The sequence below is a fragment of the Epinephelus lanceolatus genome, chromosome 24 (assembly GCF_041903045.1).
Source record: "Epinephelus lanceolatus isolate andai-2023 chromosome 24, ASM4190304v1, whole genome shotgun sequence".
Taxonomy (NCBI): Eukaryota; Metazoa; Chordata; class Actinopteri; order Perciformes; family Serranidae; genus Epinephelus; species Epinephelus lanceolatus.
Window position 1 is genome coordinate 18,072,024 of NC_135757.1, and position 20,993 is coordinate 18,093,016.

General features: G+C 42.1%; 2 protein-coding genes across 2 annotated transcripts; one reads left to right on the plus strand and one right to left on the minus strand.

Moving 5' to 3' along the window:
- The first annotated feature begins 13,187 nt into the window (after window positions 1-13,187).
- Window positions 13,188-18,719, plus strand: LOC117250102 (cyclic AMP-responsive element-binding protein 1-like). The gene is made up of 8 exons (XM_033616110.2): window positions 13,188-13,340; window positions 14,370-14,463; window positions 14,700-14,846; window positions 15,097-15,197; window positions 15,348-15,487; window positions 16,219-16,401; window positions 16,586-16,739; window positions 16,837-18,719. The coding sequence occupies exons 2-8, from the start codon at window positions 14,377-14,379 to the stop codon at window positions 16,979-16,981; spliced, it is 957 nt and encodes a 318-aa protein (XP_033472001.1). The 5' UTR covers window positions 13,188-13,340; window positions 14,370-14,376; the 3' UTR covers window positions 16,982-18,719.
- mettl21a (methyltransferase 21A, HSPA lysine) lies at window positions 18,717-20,817 on the minus strand. Its single transcript, XM_033616111.2, has 3 exons — window positions 20,577-20,817; window positions 20,393-20,504; window positions 18,717-19,217 (listed from the first exon to the last, which is right to left on the minus strand). The coding sequence occupies exons 1-3, from the start codon at window positions 20,721-20,723 to the stop codon at window positions 18,820-18,822; spliced, it is 657 nt and encodes a 218-aa protein (XP_033472002.1). The 5' UTR covers window positions 20,724-20,817; the 3' UTR covers window positions 18,717-18,819.
- Between the last annotated feature and the right edge of the window lie 176 nt (window positions 20,818-20,993).

The following is a 20,993-nucleotide window of genomic DNA, read 5'->3' on the forward strand; positions in this document are numbered from 1 at the left end:
CGGATGTTCATTTTAAACATGGCCAAAATTTCAAATAATGAGGTAAATGTATGTAAAAAATGTGAGCAAAAACATCAGGCTTCAAATCATTTCTTTATATGGTCATCTGCTCCAGGCATGCCACTGCAAGTGTTTACATTACATAGCTTACACTGCTACATGAAGCTACAAGCTAACATCAGGGAAAGTAAACTTTGTTGCAGATGTTGTTAATATCTAGCCAATTCCAGGTTTTATTCATGGTGCAAAATGTCTGGCTGTAAAGATTTTGGTTTACAGTCTTTTTTGGTGATATCTCATGATAGAGATAGAGAGATCCCGTTACACTCACAGTCATTCCCCAGCTGCAAGTACACTGCTACATGTAGCTACATGCTAATGTCAGGAAAATGCAATCTTTGTTGTAGATGTTGTGAATTTCTCCCTGATTTCAGTTTTTTTTTTTTTTTTTTTTTTTTTTGCTGGAACATGTCTGGTTAGGGTAATGATGTGTTCACACCAGGCGCGAACAAAACAAGCTTAATAAAACAATGTAAAGACGTGATTAGACGCAAATTCGTCAATGAAGCGAAAAGCGTGATTTTGCGCCATACGCTTATTCGTGAGAGTTGAAAAATCTGAACTTCAGCAACCAATTCGCACCGCAATAGCCAATCAGAATTTAGATCCTCCGGGGACGTATAACGCTGAGGACGGACCAGCAGAAGTTCATTCATTGATTCAGTGATTTCACATGTGTATGTCGCAAGTTATTCCCCCAAAGCCAAGTTAGTCCGAGAAATGTCCCATTGGACCAAAATCCTATTTCTCCGACAGCCTGTTACCACTGAAACAAATGCCGATTCTCTGAAAAAAAAACCAATCCCAGTGGTTGGACGACCCAATCGCCAGAAAAAAATTTTCGCATTTACATTACTGTAAACCACTGATACGTTACATTTGTCAACTACACTGTGGCTAACGTCTGGTTGGGTTTAGGCACAAAAACCACCTGGTTATGGTTAGGAAAAGATGTTTAGCCATAAAACACTCAAGTTTGGTGGCACAAAAGTTGTTGTTTTTCTGAGAAACTGGACTTCGGAGCAATAGGCGTTCGTTTTTTTGGATAACGAGCTGTCAGAGAAATGTGTTTTTGGTCCAATGGGACATTTTTCGGAGTAATGGGGCTTTAGAATTTTGGTCCATCGGTATAAAAGCATGGCATCTGAAACACAGTGTCTCAGACAGAGGGTGAATACAAGTGTTCCAGCCGAGACAGTATGAGGAAACTCGAGTGTTTTTGGAACATTATAATGGAAACATGTCCCAGTAGAAACCCAAGATACAAAGATGAACCTGAAAATGAGTGAAATATGTCCGCTTTAAGCTCATGGATGTACAGTTGGGACCTTGATGGCCCTTTAAGCCTGCTGACACAAACAAGGTGACACTTAGGTCGCCTTGGTTTAAGACCTGGCCTTTAAAGCACATCCCAACCAGATGATGTCATAATCAATATGGTAATGTCATCAGGCCTGCCCCCCGGAGTAATGATGGTCCCCCAACCTGCTCGGAAGTCATGCACACACGCACTTAAACACACCCACGTCACTCCCCCGCTTCTTCATCATATCATCAAGCCCATCAGCGGGCTTAATGGGGATGCGATCAATACATCGCAGGGGTCGAGGTGAGGATGCGAGTGTACCGGCGGCTCGTGACACTCATACTAATGGTGCCAACACTGCTCCACCCATCACTGTCAAACGAACTGTCCCGTATGAGCCACCCATTATTCTTATCATCACCTATAAGCCACTGGCAAGTGACCGATGTGTCAGATGATAACAGGGCAAAGGTCAATCCCTCTTGATACTACTGCATCTGTAGTTAAGTGTGGGTAACGAGTTGCTCCTGACATCCACATGAGATCTGGGTAGATTAGATTCTTTCTTGGATTCAGTGTCGGAAAGAGCATGCCCAGTTCGCTTGTTGGCTGGAGTGCGGGGTTTATGTTTAGTCTGTCCCCTTGCCCTAACCCCTCATTACAGCCAGTTTATCATGCCAGGAAGAGAGTGGCAAAAACAAATTAGTCCACGGGAGGGGAAAATAGCTGGGGATATCGATTTCGCCTTTTCATGCCAGAGTGGAGCACAGAAAATATTGGGCTATAAAAGGGAAACAAGGATATAAAGCCATTACAGTGCACACTTAATTGATCCCACTTTCCATAACAAATTAATTGAGCGGAAAATGGCAGATGGCTTTGATGAATGTCATAAAAAAGGCTTGTCAGCAAGCCCGGTGTGTGCGACCCCCTTGCTCACTCACTGTATCGCATGAAGGAGCTGCTTAGGAAGGGAGTGCAGAGTGTGTTTCTTCGAGTATTTACATCCCAGTGATCCTGATGTTAATCATGTTGACTTATTGACACCATCGCTAATTGTCTACTGCTTTTTTTTTTCCTTTCCTCATTGTCTCATTTTTCTCCCTCTATGTTCCTTTAGTGTACAGGTGCATGTTTGTTTGCCCACGTGGGAGTGTGTGTGTGTGTTTCAATGTATGTTTATACTGACAGGCTGCTGCCCCAGTAGCAGAACAAATGCTAATTTAATCAATTGGCCATAAATCCTACTGGCCGCTGACTCATGTGTCTTCCGCCTTGGGGACTCCAACAACAACCCTGCCGGTGCAGTTTGTTCAGCATACACACACTCGCGCCCGCACACACACACACACACACACACACACACACACACACACACAAGCATCCATCTTCCATTCTCATGTTTCCCCTCTTCCATCATCGCAACATCAGAATTATTTTGAAAGAGCCAGCGAGTATAAACACACATGCAGATGTTGACAGACTGAGATAATTGCTATTTTTTCCCTTCAGCTAAAATTCTTCAGCTGTGCAGACAGCTTAGAAGCTGCGATTGATCCGTGTTAAACACACACACACACTCACACGGGCATCAGTCTCACAGTTAACTTTCCTGCTACCCATCTTAACCGGAGAATTATTTATTGAGAGCATATTCCTCCTCACTTTTGCCCCTCTCCCACACACACACACACACACACACACACACACACACACACACACGATGCTGACACACCTGCAGTTTCATGACATCCAAATCTGCTAAAGCTGCTGAGACAGCGTCTTCAAGGGGGGGGCTGCAAGACTGGTTGGGGGGCACAGTGGGGCGATAGAGTGACAGAGAGACAGAAAAACAGGGATGCAGAAAGCGGCGGAGTGACAGAGAGAAAAAAAATGCCAGAAAGAGCAACAGAGCGATAAAGAAAAAGTCAGAAAAAAAAGATGGAAAAAAGGGTGACAAGAGAGAGAGTGGGAAGGAGAGAGGGGCTGCTGTCTGCAAGCAGCATGGCTGGTTGGTACCCACAGGCTCTGTTCAGAATTCTGCAGGGCCTCTGTGGCCCCCGTGTTCCCCATCAATCTCAGCCAGCTCTGGCAGCCGCCAGCAGCTGCATCTTAATCTGCTGGGGCTGGACGTGAGGACGGACAGGTCGCCTGGGCCGCGCAGTAAATAACCCTTCTCCTGACTGTCCCCTTCTATTCCCCTATGCATACACAGGCATGGAAACACGCACACACACGCACACACACACACACACACACACACACACACACACACACACACACATTCTGGCTGCTCTTTTCTTTGCACAAATATTTCTGCATCCTTTGACCTGGGAGAGACAGCTAAGTGAGTTCTGTGTCAAGTTTTGAGCATTAAAAATGCACGACATGATTAGAAAATCAAATTTTCTGCAGTCAAGAGGGCAAAAAGTTTAAACTAAAACATTTTCTTTCTTTCTTTCATGTTACAAACACACTGCAGAAAATGTAGTATTGTATAGAATCAAGTCTTAAGATTATGGATTCTGTAAGATAACCACGCTGGAAACAAGTGACACTGTGCGACTTGCAAGGGCGCAGGTTTTGTTTCAACATCTGGGGAAGGGCACATGTGAAACAGGGGTTTGGGGACCAGGAAATTTTAGGTATCAAAGACAATTTGTATGCACAAATTTGTGCCTTTTCTGCAGCATTTTATGATAAAAATGTCTTTAAAATAAAAAATAAAAGTCCTCTGCTATTGTCATGTTTTAATCGGGGGGCAAGTACACATGTTCTACATATAAGGGGGACGTGTCCTCTGTGTCCCCCCTAAAATCAGCTCACAACTCGCACCAACGGCTGATGCTGCTCCGAGTTTACCAGCCTTACAAGCACAGCCGCTCTCAGGTTTCAATGGCTATTAGTCGACCACGAACAATTTCGTCACATCTCGTCTCGTTAGTGAAAATGAAGAATAGATTTTGTCATGGTCTTTCAATCAATCAATCAATCAATCAATTTTATTTATAAAGCCCAATATCACAAATCACAATTTGCCTCACAGGGCTTTACAGCATACGACATCCCTCTGTCCTTATGACCCTCGCAGCGGATGAGGAAAAACTCCCCAAAAAAAACCCTTTAACTGGGAAAAAAATGGTAGAAACCTCAGGAAGAGCAACTGAGGAGGGATCCCTCTTCCAGGACGGACAGACGCGCAATAGATGTCATACAGAACAGATCAGCATAATAAATTAACAGTAATCCATATGACACAATGAGACAGAGGGAGAGAGAGAGAGAGAGAGAGAGAGAGAGAGAGAGAGAGACGCAGGTAATGACAGTAGCTTACAACAACATTATTGAAAGTAATAATATTATAGTTATAGTTCTGGCTACTGTGCGTCAACGAAATTAACACTGATGGTGCCTTGTTTGGTTTGTGTTGTGTGTTGGTCTAACATTGCGTTCACATGCAATCAGATGGTAGACAGCAACCCTGATATCATGTTTGTGGACAAAAGCAGGACAGTAATATTAGGTGAGGCCAGCAGAGGATACCAGCAATGGTAACATTAGACAGCATTGCCGTTCAGAGGTAAAGTAGTGAACTTTTTGTCGCCCTTTGCAACAGAATTTGTAACCATGTTACATAGCTCCTTCACACAAGGAAAAAATGCAGGCAATCTGGATTTTTTGAATTTTTATGTAAAATATTTTACCAACACAATATACGGGCAGCAGTAGCTCAGTCATAGGGACTTGGGTTGGGAACCAGAGGGTCGCCTGTTCAAGTCCCCGTCCGGACCAAAATATGGAGTGTGGACTGGTGGCTGGAGAGGTGCCAGTTCACCTCCTGGGCACTGCCGAGGTGCCCCTGAGCAAGGCACCGAACCCCCCAACCGCTTGGAGCGCCTGTCATGGGCAGCCCACTCTGACATCTCTCCACTTAGTGCATGTATAGGTCCAGTTTGTGCATGTGTGTGTTCGGACCTGTGTGTAATTGACAACAGAGTGAAAAATTGAATTTCCCCTCAGGGATTAATAAATAAAGTATATAAAAAATATATAATCATATGTTTCGTTTTACCACCCTGCCTCATGATCTTGTTTTTCTTTACATTCTGGTAACGGCGCAAGATAACTGGCGATGGAGAAGTCCGGCTCCAGGTCCAATAATTTCCTCTTTGTTGATTTCATGACTGCCCAGAAATACCTGAACAGCCGAGCCATGGCGGCACACAGGTATGTGATGCGTCAGAGGAGAAACGAGCCGGGGGGGCCTCCAAGGTGCCTCTTGCCTGGGGCCCCCAGAGTGTCTTGAAACAGCCCTGTTGTCAATGCTACAGTTACGTAACAGAATCAAAACGTTTCACTCTGATTTGGCCCATGGTGCAGACAGTGCAAAAGGATAAGTATAAATAAGGAAATCAAAGAGAATAGAAGAGGTAATACAAAATAGTTTGCAAATATGCAACAATTAGATTAGCAGCTTGTATACCAGACAAGAACAGTAAACGGTAAATGAGTATATGAGGTAGTTCTGGTCATCTATTGCACAAGAAAGTTTAAGTTTTCTTAGAAATAGTGATTTGACAAAATATTCTTAATGCTCGATCTGCTTACTGGCTTCTTCTGGAGCTTCAACAGTGGATTGAGTGTACAAATTTGAATAAATGTTAGAAAGCTCTGGAAAAAGATAGCAAATGTTCGAAAGAAATTTAGATTTTTTCCAAGTGTCAGCTGTTAATCAAATGGATAATTACTGTAAAATGAGTCAACTGTAGAATGTAGCTTCACTGGAGAATTGTCACATACCCTGGCCCTCCTTGTCTAGAATAAATATTTCACATTTACATGATATTTGCGACATTTCCTGTCCCATGGGTCCCTTACTCTTTTTTTTCTGGTGGGGGCAGTTTGTAAAGGCGCCTCTCACATCCCTCACTATTTACTGTTTTTTTTTCTGTGCCTCTGTCTCAGATTTACACACACACACATGCACACACAAACCCACACAAAGCCGGCATCATCCTTACAAGCAGCGGCAGTGACAGCTGCAGAGATCTGACACAAAAGATGCGCTATCTGGGAAACACGGAGGAGGCAAGGTGAGAGAGACTCGGCGGATTAGAGGGCAGCTATCTCGCTAGCCCAGGGCCCCCTGGAATCCAGGAGGCAGCCAGCACGACTCGCCGGGCTCAGGAGCTGTAAGGCCTCTCCGCCCACAACCCAATCCTCAGCAAGGATCAGTTGAATTTACAACCTGGCGCAGCCCTGTTTCGCTAACCCCCCTCTTCTCTTCTCCATCAGTAAGACCTTGACGGGTCAAAGGTCGCCGAATCTTCCCCACCCGCCAAGCACGCCTGCTCTGATGGCTCCGGGGCAGAGCACACTGTGTTCCCACTGGGACGCCGGTAGCCATGACAACCTTTGAACTCAGCAGCAAGAGGAGGTGAGGGATGAGAGTGGGGTTTGTAAGGTAACGGTGTTCTGCCCACGTGACTGACAGCTTCTCAGTCTATAGCCTATATAAATTCAAGCAACATGTAAAAACACACAAACAACATATAACACATATGTAATCACATGCCAAGTGAAGCCTGGATGGAGAAGATATACAGGCGTGTTCTCGCAATGGACACACACAATCACACCCTTGCTTTCTCTGTTTGACAGATGACCTCACGCTCTGTGTCAGTGAGCCGCAGTGTCTGCCTCTGCTGGGAGTAATAGTGTCCAGAATGACATGTTATGACGGGAAGGAGCACTGCGGCAAGTCCACACAAACACACACATACACTCCAGCACCCAGCGCCCATCATGTGTGCGTTTTTGTCTTTACCACTGTCTTGCCCTCCTACTGCCTCGCTAAAAGAAAAAAGCCAACGGGGGGGATTGAATGTCGATTTTCGTTTAAGAAAGAAAACAAGCTGGAAAAAGTCATAGATCAAAAGCTAAAATATGAAAAATGCACTTCTGTACTGAGAGTGTGAGGATGTTTTTTTTTTTCTCCCTTTATATCTTGCATCAAATGTTTTGACATTGAACTGATGTTGATGCGTGTGAACGAGACCTAAAAGGCACTTTTTTTGCTTTGCTGGATCATACAGTATTTTGAAAACGTTGTGTTCATAGAACTTGCAGGGCTTGGACTACATGTTTTACCTCCAGCATGAATACCTGAACGAGCAGTTATCTCTCTCCACAGAACCCTGATTAAAGCAGAGATTCTAGTATCAGCCTGCACTTCTGGTTTCTTCACAGAACAAGGTGGCTTCAGTTGGAACTCAAATTGCTTTGACAAACAGAGTGTGGGAAGGACTCGTCTACCTGTGTGAAGCCAAACATGGACGATAAAGAAACACCAGAGACCAGCTTCAAACTCCTGGCAATCAAAGAGGAAAATTACAGATGCTTCAGCAGCTGAAAAAAAAAAACTGAAGTGAGAGTAACAAGATGGTGCTTAAAGTGAACAACTGAAACTGGCAATCTTCACGGCCATATTTAAAGTGTCTGTAAGGGTTTCCTGAGAGGGTTGTTATTTGTGTTTGTTAGTTTAAACTGATATTTGTTGGAAATACCTAAAATCAGAGTGCCAATACCAAACCTCCTCTCTTTTTTCCTTTCTAGAATCTGTGCACCTCAGTGTATGGAACTGAGTGGAATCATTTTTAAGTAAGGCCAGGTGTCTCTCTGGCAGTAATGGAAGTGTGAGGCTTGTGTAGCCCCTTTTACACTGCCTCTTCAAGGTAGAAAAAGTAGCTGATTGCAGTTAGCAGCTAACTCTAAGAGCAAGAACAGTGGCTTCAAGATTGGGAAAACAATGAGGTCTGGGAGCTTCTTACCCTCCGAGCAGAGAACGAGATCAGTTGCCATATAATGTTGTGTTCACACCGGGCGCAAATTAAGCAATTCACAGGCATGTATAACATGTATGAAATGTAAAGATACGAGAAGACGAGAAATCCCGATGACGTGATGCACGCAACGCGAATGACGCAAATTAAGTGGTGAGAATGAAGCGAGTAGCATGAGTCACATCATATGCTTATTTGTAAGAACTGAAAAATCTAGTTGCACTAGCCAATCAGCATTGAGATCCTCCAGGGACGTATGACTCAGACGACGTACCGGCGAAAGTTAATTCATCGAGTCAACACAAAATATTCTAGCGTTCAAACTTGCGCGAGTAACGCAACATGACAATTTGCATCGTGTTTGGTGTGGACATATCAGAACAGGGATTGTAAATTATTGTTATTGCCATGTTAATGTCATTGTTATTGTTTATAAAGCGCTGCTGATGCATATGTTATATGTCACACTAGAGGCCGCTGTTGTGTTACATGTCGTGCCCATCGCGCCTCTTTTGCTTCTGTGATGCTGGCATGCTGGAAAGCATCACTGGGAAGAGGGACGTCTGGGGTGCTTTGCTTGGCCTGCTGGCCCCGTGACCCGGCCCCGATAAGCGGATGAAAATGGATAGATGGAGAGATGGACTGACTGACCTTGAGGAATCGACTTGTGGCTCTGCTTCAAATGTGCGAGAGCCCGACAACAACGCCAAAAATTTCTGACATGCCAGAAATTCATCCCAATGGCCCATCGGGAGCAGTTTATCGCACCATGATCTGTCCTCGCTCCAACGCCTGACATAGCTAAAATTTGGTCCATGCAGCCAAACAATCAGGTCAGAAACAGACTCGAATCATACAGCGTATGCCCAGTTTCATTATGCTTGCCACTCAAGCAGGAGCCTTTCTACGCAAAAAGACTATTCAACCCCAACCCTGGTGTATCCGATCTGTGTATACAAGTAGGTATCTCTGTCCTGGCAGTTGCATTTTGGTTTATTGTTGGTGTTGTTTCCTTGCAACAAATTGTGATTTGACTATCAAAACATATCCCTCCACCCCCTGCTCTGCAAGGAATACCGTTCATGGAAACACAAGGATGGAAATTCATATTAGAAGTTCTATAACTTTAAAATATACCCACTTGGTTTGTCGAACTCAGACCACTGAAGCTTCACATTTGCTCTGGCTGAACTTTGAAATGAATTTTTGCACTTTGGATTTGGTTGGAGGAGTTATGATTCAAGTGACCAATAACTCTTTCAATGCACTTATGGGCATGCAAGTATTGTATTAGAGCAGAATCTGAAGCTAACCTTTAGGAAAGAAAGAAAGGATGGTCAGATGGTTGAATCAGGGGGAGGGGAGAGGGCAAAAATCTTTGCAGGAGGAAAAGATAGAGAGGGAGGGAGGAGCTGACACCTTGACGGATTGATTGAGATCGCCCAATACACGCTGTTGCCTACAGCCTAGATTAGCAAGAGGTCTGGGTCAGCACAATCTCAGTATGTTAGGTAACTCTCCTGCCTCGCAGCTGCTTGATACTTGATACTGCACCTCAGCGACGCAATATTTTACTGGATATCTCTGAAACTCACATCTTCAGATTTGAGAACCTCGCTTATATGTCTATGCGTGCATGATAGAAAGAGACAGACTGTGGGGCCCAGTATCCATGGTAACCCCAGCCAGGTGCACTGGTTCATATGCGATTCAGGTAATTCAATCTACAATGAAAAGCATGCATATAAGGTCAGTGGTATTCAAATGCGATGCATGTTTTCCCCCTCCGTATTCATATGCAGCCTCTCTCTGGACGGTGGCCTCTTGCACACCCCCATGAGCTGATATCTCTCATAATGCTCTGCTTGAGTGGCAGGTATGATATTTCCACTCGGTTTGATTGAGGACTGCATTTAAAATCCGTCGGTGATGTTGACAGAATATATCAGGCATGTTATTAATACACTCAATATTGCAGTGCCGTGCGGGGAAGACACCCTGACGCCGAGGTGTGCTTGTTACATACAGCGCCTCGGAACATGATTTGGACAGGGTCATGATTTTTCATGTGCATGTATGATTAAAAACACACACAAGGAAAGAGCAATGACAGACAAACAGGAAGAGATGAAAACAGAGAGACTCAAAAAACTGGGGGAAATAGAAAGTGTCATAGGGCTTGCTGTCGATGGGGTTTTGGAGGCTTGTGTTAAGCCAGGGGCTTTGACAGCTGGGTTTAAGGGGAAAGGAGAGGGCTATGGATTGGAGTCAGGTCTCTACTTCATATTCTGAAGATTAAACCCCTATCCTCTTCCTCCTACACCATTTTGGACGTCTGTGGCATCATTTTTTGCTGTTTGTGGGTGTTTCAGCAGCGATTTACAGCCAGGGTCGTTTGCTGCAGTCAGAGCGCTCTGGTAAAAACCTCACAATCAGATATTCTGTGCCAGAACTCCCCGGCATTAGCTAGTCAGAATCCGAAATTTGCTTTAATCATCAGGCACGCTGACCATGTTGATACACACACAGAAAATGTGATGGTGATGTGATAAAGAAGTGAATAATACAAGCGCAGGCCCGATTGTGTTTGTGCACTCATGTGTTTTCAACAGCGCATGTGAGAGGCTTTGGGTTTCAGTGGCAGGGAGAAGCAAAATTAAAATGTATTTATTCAAAATTTAGAGCTGAGAGGATTAGTCAATCCAAAGAACATTAATTGCCAAGCATTTTAATAATTGTATGGCAATAAAAAAATTGTTTTTCAATCATAAATGCCAAAAATTGCCTGGTTCCAGCTCCTGAAATATGAATATACGCTAGTTTCTTAGTCTTTTTCTTTAATAAACGTGGCAGATTTCACTTTAGAATATGATGTAAAGAGCTTATCACACCATTGTATTAATCAGAATCCTGGCAATACTCAAACTATTATGTAAGCTTGATAGAAATTTGTCTTGGGTATGGGAATGGGTGTCTACACTTTGTTTCTCTGTATGCAAACAGAACAGTGGCCAGCAGCTTGCATTGCAAAGTGCACATTCAGTGATAACTAATGAAACCTATACTCATGTAGGAATGCAGGCTAATTATGGTTTGCAAAGGCTATCCTTGCTGGTGGTCATTATTAAGGGAAGTCGGTGCCCAATCAAGTTACTGACATGCACACAGGAACAGATAAGAAGGCTTGTTTGTGATTAATATTTATTATATATGCTATATGAGTGTTTTAAATTATGAATATGTCTGTGCATGTTTCACTGTCAGTGCTTCACTTTGAATGGAAAAGTGCAAAATGTAAGTATTTTGCTGTCAGATACGATTCAGCCAATTTTTATGGTAGAGGACACAAGATTGGTTGGGTCCGTTTGCAGCACTGGTTTAGTCAATCACTCGATAGGTGAAGATGGGTATGTGTGTGTGTGTGTGTATTAAGAGGCCTCCGAAATGACCTCGCACATAGAGATGATGGTCATAAATTGGTCTGAAGTCTCATTTTCCCTGCAGGATTTTGACCAGCTGCCACAGCTTAGAACCCATTTCACCCCTGCAGCACCAGTCCACACACGCCGAGTGACAGAGTTAATGAGTACATTTTATGACCGGATTCGACGACCAAGGAGAGGCAAATGTAATGTGGATCACGAGGGCTGTAAATAGTACATAATAACTAATACAGGTCTGGAGCCCACTGGTTTCTCATTAAAATCACAATGTGGCTTGGTGGAACAAAGTGAGTGTCACAGTTAAGACCAGTCAAATTCACAGATAACTGATCATATCACGCTGGGATGAAAGAGCTGTGCCAAAACATAGCATAATTGGGAAGTGTCAGTGCTGGCTGTCATGGTGGAAAAGAAATAAAGAAGGATTTTGCTGCCACCATGTGGATAATAGGGGCAATGCGGGCCATAAATTTCAAAACCATCTCAATAATGTGTCTGATATTTACTGGGAGTTAGTGGCAAGACGTGTTGAAGTCACTATTTAAGAGCGGTTGTGATGATTGGCTGTTGATTTTGCATATATGAAATGTCCCACAGCACCTGAACTCACCCTAAATCAAACTAAGATTGATAATAAACCGAACCATTAATGAACCATGACTCATGAAAATATAGCTGTAAGAATGACATAAAAGATCATGACATGGGAAACACTGCCATAACAAAAAGAAAAAGCATAAAATAATTAAAATTGTAGGTAAGTAATTTCATATTAAATGTGATGTGTGGGCTAGATGTTCAAAAATCAATATTAATTTGATTGTCTTATTTGTCAGACATCATAAAAATTGTGACCTACACTTGATTACAAATGTGAAGATAAATGTGTTGTTATGTAATTTGTATGGAGATAGATTTTTCAGTGTTATTTGTGTGAACCCATCAACAACCCATGTGTTAATCTGTATTCTATAAATATAGAACACTTTCCAAAAATAAAAAATAAATAAATTATTTTTTTTTGAAATCGCAAATTCCGAAAAACTGTTTTGCATGTATAAAATGGATCTGCAGATACACAAATTCCAAAAATAAAAAAAGACTTATTATTAATGATAGGAAGAGATTCACAAACGGTTTTTTTTATTTATTTGTAAATTAATTGAATGTGTTCACAGATTTTGTTGTGTGGAATTTGTTTTATATTATATCTTATATTTGTTTTTTTTTTAGTTTTCAATTATTTTGTATTTGTGGAAAGAGTACAATTAACCCACGGATTGTCGATCTGTTCACACAAAAAATATTAACACAAGATAGATAGATAGATAGATAGATAGATAGATAGATAAATAGATAGATAGATAGATAGTTTTTTTAAGACTTATTATTGTTATACAACTTTGCGCATGCTCAGATAAGGTCGAGAAACTCAAGCGCTTTCCTCGGCTATCTCCGTAGTTTTCCATCGCTACCTCGGCAGCCTTCGTTTCTTTCCGGTACTCTCCGTGTTCACTCGAGTCCTGTCGATGAAGCTGATTTTCGCTGTCGTCGTCTCCCTCGTCCTCCTCTCCGTGTTGTTGTTCTCGGTGACGCGACGGAGGTGTAGCCTGACGCGGTCTCTTACGTGTCGGTCTGAATAAAAGTGGAGCTCCGTAGACCCGGGAGTGACGAAGCGAGTCTGTGTTGGTAAGAGGATACGCATCCGATGTTTGCTAAACAGATAGATGGCTGCCCAGAGAAGTTATTTGCGGCTAATATCCGCACAAAGCCAACAAAGAGATCATGGCGGCGGTGTTGCAGAGGCTCTCAAAATGAGTCAGTCTCTGCAAGGCTCGCTGGCTCGCAACACAACTGAGACATAGGTATTAATATGGGAGTGGGCTTGAAAGTGTTTTTTCTTTTAATAAACAGCGTAGAATTAAGTTACAGAAGCAATTGTTCATGTAAAGTTAATTCATGTTAACACTATTAAAGAAACGTAAAAATTAAGCCAACAGACTCGTTAGTGAAAGTGGGGTGCCCTAGTTGCAAACATAACTGGCATAGAATGCATGCAGACATTTCCCTCCATTCAGGCTCGCAGCTAGCAGCCTAACGTTATAGACTGTAAATGCGTTATTAGTTTGGCAACAGTGGACATTTGTAGCAATGCGACATGCTGCGACACTAGCTGTTAAAACAGAAAACAACCCCGTTGTAATAGAGCCTTGGTGAATGTTAAAGAAATAGCGGCTAAGTGTGCTAACATTTATTGCATTCCTATTAGCCAGCTTGTTAGCATGCTAACAGAATCAATGAAGCTCATACTGCTCGAGCTAGCTAGCTACATGCTAACTGCAAGCGGGTAGCAGAGCTCCTTGGGTTAGCTTTAGCCTAACGTTACAGCGTTTATGAGTCCAGTTAAATGTTTCAGCTTGTTTTAAATTAGTACGTTAACGTTATTCTGTTGAGTCTTATATGTCACAAGTGCGACATGCTTTTAAATAACTGGTTATCAAAAACGGTTTCTGTACGGAGTCACGTTTACGATGTTTTACAAATGAATTGTGGGCTAGCATGTTTAGCTAAGCCACACCCTCCTATAAAACATCAACAACCACTACCTCCACAGTGTTTGCTGCACGCAACAGACCACTTTTTCAATGTTTGTACTGCACGGGTTTGTTTTAAGCATGATGATACACATGCAAATAAGGTGTTTCTTACTTTTTGAAGATTTTAAATGAAAATGGAGGCTGGTGCAGACACACAGCAAAGTGGTGAAACAGCTGTCTCGGAGTCTGAGGTCCAGCAGATCACCCTGGGTCAGGTAAATGTCATCATCACCTTGAATATACATGTTAGGTGCATAAGCACTCCTTGAAAATATGAGTACAGGCTACATGCTGGAAGAGATGTTTGGTCAGATTGTAGAGCCCCTGAGGCAAATGTGTGACATTAGCATTTATAAATAAAAGTGACTTGACAAGAGTAATTGCTACTGCTGACAATGGCTCATGACTTTACCTAAAGACAGTGTATGATTGTGGGTTGTCATGGTTGCAGGCGTCCATAGCAGCTGGCCAGGTGACGTCCAGTAGTCCCACAGTCACTCTCGTGCAGTTACCCAATGGTCAGACAGTCCAAGTGCACGGGGTGATCCAAGCTGCTCAGCCCTCTGTCATCCAGTCCCCACAGGTCCAGACTGTACAGGTGAGAGCACATAAAGCCTTTTTTTGGTTTATTGCCCAAATAATAATCACTGAGCATTTGAATTTATAAATTGAAATGATCAAAATTAATAATTGTCATCACATGACGGCACAATAACTTCCAAAAACACTGATAGTAGCAGTGCAGTTCTGTTGTCTTGCTTGGTAGATAATATCCTTCACATATGAATCCACCGTTATGGCTGCATATTTGTTGAAATGAAAGTAAAATTGTTTTTGTTCACTTGCAGATTTCAACTGTTGCTGAGAGCGAGGACTCTCAGGAGTCCGTAGACAGCGTGACAGATTGCCAGAAGAGGAGAGAGATTCTGTCCAGACGACCTTCCTATAGGTCTGTGTAACATCATACCACAAATGCATATCACTGTGGTTTTATTGGTCTGCATCACATGCTATTGGAGGAGCTATTGTAAAATGATGACAGGTGTTTTTAAAATAAAGAAAAGCTTGCTGAGATTCCTCTGTGATTGTTCCCCTGCAGGAAGATTCTGAACGATTTATCGTCAGACGCTCCAGCAGTGCCTCGAATTGAGGAGGAGAAGTCAGAGGACGACTCGGCCCCTGCCATCACCACAGTCACCATGCCCACTCCCATCTATCAGACCAGCAGTGGCCAGTACAGTAAGTACTTTTGGATACTGTCATACAAGACGCTGGTGGTTGGTGTGGTGAAACATGCAGGATATCCTGCTGTCAGACGGTGTCATTTTGTCTGTACTGAGGCCAACTGAGTTTAGAGGCAGCTGAAAACAAAGTCTTGATAATCAGATGTGGTATAATGCTGAGCCAATACTTAATTTCCTTGGCTTTTTTCACACCAAGCAACATTTGCTATCTGATAACATCCCTCTTCCGATGGCGCTGAAGTAAATACCGGTTGTCCATTAGTGTTTTTCTTGTCGTAAAATGAGGACCCTGTAACTTTTGTTACACAGAGAATATGACCACAATACTGATAAGCTGAATATCTTGCAAAACAATCTCATTGCTGCTGGTAAAATATGTAGATCACTTCCTGTTTTTGAAGCATTTGAATAATTGTTGTAGTTTGAAGACTGAACAAAATTTGATAGAGGCAGCTGCCTCATGAGTCTCCATGCTGGAAAAACCCTGGTCCTTGTTTGTATGGAGCTTTTTGTGTATCAGATAATGAGGGAGAGTTGATGTTGGAGAAATATTTATGTCGACAGGATACAGAAGGATTTACCACATAAAGACAGTATAACAAATGGAAAATAAGCTGGGAGTTGCTGCAGTTAACAGTGTTTAAGATGTATAATAAAGTGTTTCCTTGCTTTCTATGTCTTATGTTCATTTAATTCGATCACATGACAATGTCTCTCTGTCCGCAGTTGCAATCACCCAGGGCGGGGCCATCCAGCTGGCCAATAACGGCACGGACGGAGTGCAGGGCCTGCAGACGCTGACCATGGCCAACGCCGCTGCCGCCCAGCCCGGCGCCACCATCCTGCAGTACGCCCAGACCAGCGACGGGCAGCAGATCCTAGTACCCAGCAATCAAGTGGTTGTACAAGGTGTGGAACTATTCCCACATTTTGATCTGCTTAGGCATACTGAAGGTGGATGAAAGAGCTTTGCAATGCAGTTATAACACAAAACTTTACCAATCAGAAAATGTTCGTCAAAGTGTGTCATGTGAATTTGAAATTCTGTATCTCATAAGTAAAAACACTGTGTTTGTCTGTTTTTGTCTGTCAGCTGCCTCTGGTGATGTCCAGGCCTATCAGATCCGCACTGCCCCCACCAGCGCTATCACTCCCGGAGTGGTCATGGCGACATCGCCTGCACTGGGCACAGGAGGAGGCACTGAGGAGGTCACACGCAAAAGGGAGGTCCGACTTATGAAAAACAGGTATGGGTATTATGAGACTGACTACTGGTGTATCTTTCGAGTTAATGCTGTTGTGTTGCTGGAAGACGTACTCACACACGACCATTACGTCACACAGGGAGGCAGCCCGCGAGTGTCGCAGGAAGAAGAAGGAGTACGTCAAGTGTCTGGAGAACCGCGTGGCCGTACTGGAGAACCAGAACAAAACCCTCATCGAGGAACTCAAAGCCCTTAAAGACTTATACTGCCACAAATCAGAGTAGAAACGTCACCGAACACCTGCCAGGGGCTCGACAGGTGCCCGTCTGTCCCCATGTACAGAGACTCAGCACAGAGCCATGCATCTGGATGCCACTCCCCCCTTTTCTACTCTTCTGCTTTCTTTTTAAAAACTGCTGGAAAAAATCCTTAAAGTGACTCACCAGGAATCGAAAACAAAAACACACACACCCTCCCACTTCAGCGATTTGAATTCTGTTCCCATCAGTTTCCCATCAAAGGATGAAGCGACGTTCAGAGTGAATGTGGAGGAGTACACACCGATACAGGGTCATGATGGTGAAGTGACAGAACAGATAACAAGGCTGTTCTTTTTTGTTTTTGACGCCACCAAAGGGAAGCATTCCAGTCACTGGTGCCTGGACAAACTGGGCAACATCACCAGCAACGGGGAACTGCTCAATTGCCACCACCAACGACAGAACTTTATACCAGTTGGATCTCCCTGGGACACTCGAAACATTGGAGAGGTTACCCTTGTGTGCAACGTTTGTTACTGTAACTGCGCTCTCGCATTAACATCTGTTACTAATGCTTTGAACTGTAGATGGGCTGTCATGGACGTTTTATCTTTTAGCTGTTTTGTTTTATTATGTATTGGATTATCTGCTTGCATAATGCCATTGACTTTTTTTTTTTTTTTTTTACTTTGCCTTGATACGACATGAACAAAAAAAGCAAAGCATTATGTTGGATTGTACAATGGTTTTCATGTTAAACGCAGCTTTAAAGATACATGACGAAAAGTCGGAATCTCTCACGTGGAACATTTACAGAACTCCTTAAGTGTTTCGTTGCTGTCGGATGCATGTTCCTGATTATATTACCAAGGCTCATTGTTTTTGGTTTCTTACAATGTTCAAACAAATATCCAGACGTTTAAAAGGTACGGACTAGTTTGGACAGATTTCAACTGGTTTTGCTCCTGCTGCTCACCTGAAAATAAGATTGAACACAAATCAAATGCAGCTGGCGCATCAGTTTTGATTTCCACTCATGTTTTTGCATCATGGATTTTTCAGTCCTTGTTTTTTTTTAATTCCTTAATCAACAAAAATAATGAGCCTTACTTGTTTTGTATTTAAAGAAACACTTTGCCGCCACATTTCTTAACAAATCTGGAGACACACGGCCGCGCACTGGAATCAGAAATTGCTTATAGATGGTCTTTGAACACGTTACGTCGCCACATTTTAGTTTAAATTATGTACAATTTGAAGAGCAGTTCAAGTTCTGGTTATAGGATTACAAAGTGGCATGTGCACTTTCTCTGCATACAACAATCCTACTGTATCTCACAATTTAACAGAAAAATCTCACGCACCACCGACAGATAAAGCTGTTGCGAGGTGCCTCTAAGATTAACAGTGTCCCTTTCGTTTCGTATTAATAATCAAGGCATCATCATGCACTTGAGGTTAATTGTGAGGAGCGTTAAATCTCACCATCTTGATTGCACCTATCAGACACGTGCGACCAAAATCAAAAAGACTTCACCGTGAACAAAAATGGATGTTTTCATATTAATGGAATGCCATGTTGTATTATTTTAGGTGTTATGTATAGTTATGACATAGTCTGCTTTTTTTTTATGTTGCTTTTCATTAATTTTGTATTCACAATTTCTAAACGTCAGCACCAACTTGTATAATACAGTGCATTATGTTAGAGCTATTCAAATATTACATTTTTGGCAGCTGTTAATAAATGTGTTTCTGGTAATCTTTGACATTTTATTTGATTCTTATGCAAAAAGATGTGAATTATTACAAAGATGGAGGCAGTCAGTGATAGAAAAATAGCCAGTTAGGACACTCAGTTGTCATAGATCGTTCTTAGGTGGCAGTTTCCAGGATTTATATACATGGATGTCCCTTTGTTTGTCATAGTAGACCTCTTCAATGACAAAACGCTGCTTCATCATGCTCAAAAAGTCTGTGTCTCGCTTGTAGCGGATCTTACAGGCCAGTAACACCACAGTGGTGTCTGAGCACAAGTGCTCCAGAGTCTGCAGCAGTGGCACAAAGGTGTTCTCCAGGTAAACAATGTCTGCTCCCAGCACCAGATCAAATCCCCCAGCTGGGTAACGGTCAAGTCCAACGCCCCAGGTCAGCTCGGACACAACCACTGATCCCTGGGAGTCCGGGGGCAGGTTTTCCTTTACGTTGGCGGAGAGGAAGTCCAGGGCAGGCGCTCTGTCAGTGATGGTCACTTTGGCACCTAGAGAGGTGAAGAATTTGACAGTGACTGATAAAGGCCAGTATCATATGGAAGTAAATAGGAGACGCGAGAACTGAAATTTGAATTTCAATATTCAAACACAGCATAGCATTTAAATGTTTTACACTGAAAACCATGCATCTGAGTTTATTTGTTCTGAATTCACCGCTATAAAAATTAAATTATAAAAACTTCTTATATGCAAATGTAAAAGCTGAGTTTGAATTTATTTGTTCTGAATTCACCTGTTTAAAAATTGAATTAGAAATTTTTTTGATTTGCAATTTTAAAGCGCAATTTGAATTTTTTCTAAATTCACCTCTTTAAAAATTAAACTATGAAATTCCTTGATTTGCAATATTAAAAGCTGAATTTGACTTTATGTGTTCTGAATTCTGAATTAAACTACAAAATTTCTTGATTTTTCAATTTTAAAAGCTGGTTTGAATTTGTTTCGAATTCACCTCTTTAAAATTTAAGTTACAAAATTTTTGATTTGCAATTTTTAAAGCTGAATTTAAATTTATTTGTTCTGAATTAACTTCTTTAAAAATTAAACCACGAAATTTCTTAATTTGCAATTTTAAAAGCTAAATTTGAATTTATGTTTTCAATAATTGCAAATTCAAATCCAAAAGTCAAGTTTCAGAATTTTAATAAATAGATTTAGGTTGCTCAAATTTGATTGGTAAAATTCAAATCCAAAATTTCAAGTTGAAAATTTTCAAATAGCAACACTGGGCCAACCAGCCTGTCCTGTCCTGGTTAGTCTGGATGTTCCTATTTGAAAATTTGAAATTTGAATTTTTTTTTTTTTAATAGAAATTTGACCAACTGAAGTTGAGCAACCTAATTTTTTTTTTTAAAAAAACTTGACTTTTTGGATCTTAATTTGTGAATACTGAAATTGTATGTTTTATAATAATTTATTATTATAATCATAGAATTATATAATTTTATATACAGAAATGTTATATCCTAATTTCTAAGAAGTGAACAGGATTTCAAAGTAAAATATGTCAGTGCTATAAATTCAGTATTGTTTAATATTTTTTTAAATGCAGCATCCAGCGGCCGTTAAAAGTTAACTACCTATGTCTCTTTCTAGCTTCCGTAGATTCAGATTTATGTGTATGACCAGAGATACATGACTCATAACTGGATGGTGAACTCACCCAGCAGAGCTGCCACAATGCCCACCAGTCCAGTCCCAGCTCCCAGTTCAATGGCTGCCTTCCCCTTTAACGTCACCTTCCCCATCTCCAGGTACATACACATGACAACTGCCTGGAAAACAATATGTATTTAATCAAGAGATGTCCAACAGGATTAAGATTAACACTGTATCAGGCTACTTACCGCATCCCACACAACTGCTGCTACCCCGAGCTTCCTCCAGTCCTGAGCGAGACGGAGGTCATGGTTGGCAAACCGGAACTGTGCTGTTGAGTTGTGGAGTTTGGAAAGCGCAGGTAACGGGTTTTCCACATAGGGAACAAGAGCCATGCTTTAAAAACAAGGAGAAACTGCACCACGTGGTCATATTTCACCAAGTAGCGCTACACGCATGCGCACTGCGGTCCTTCTTCTTTGCTGGTGGACTTACTGATTCGTTACCGCCATCTTGTGGAGGTATCTCCGTCAATTTCAACTTATTTTAATTCCCTCCATCGTTTCCGCCAATATATCACAAACAATGTCTGCCTCGTTATTTCGGAGCTAGCGACTATGTACATTTATTCTGTCTTTAACACTGTAGCGTTAGCGAAACACAAA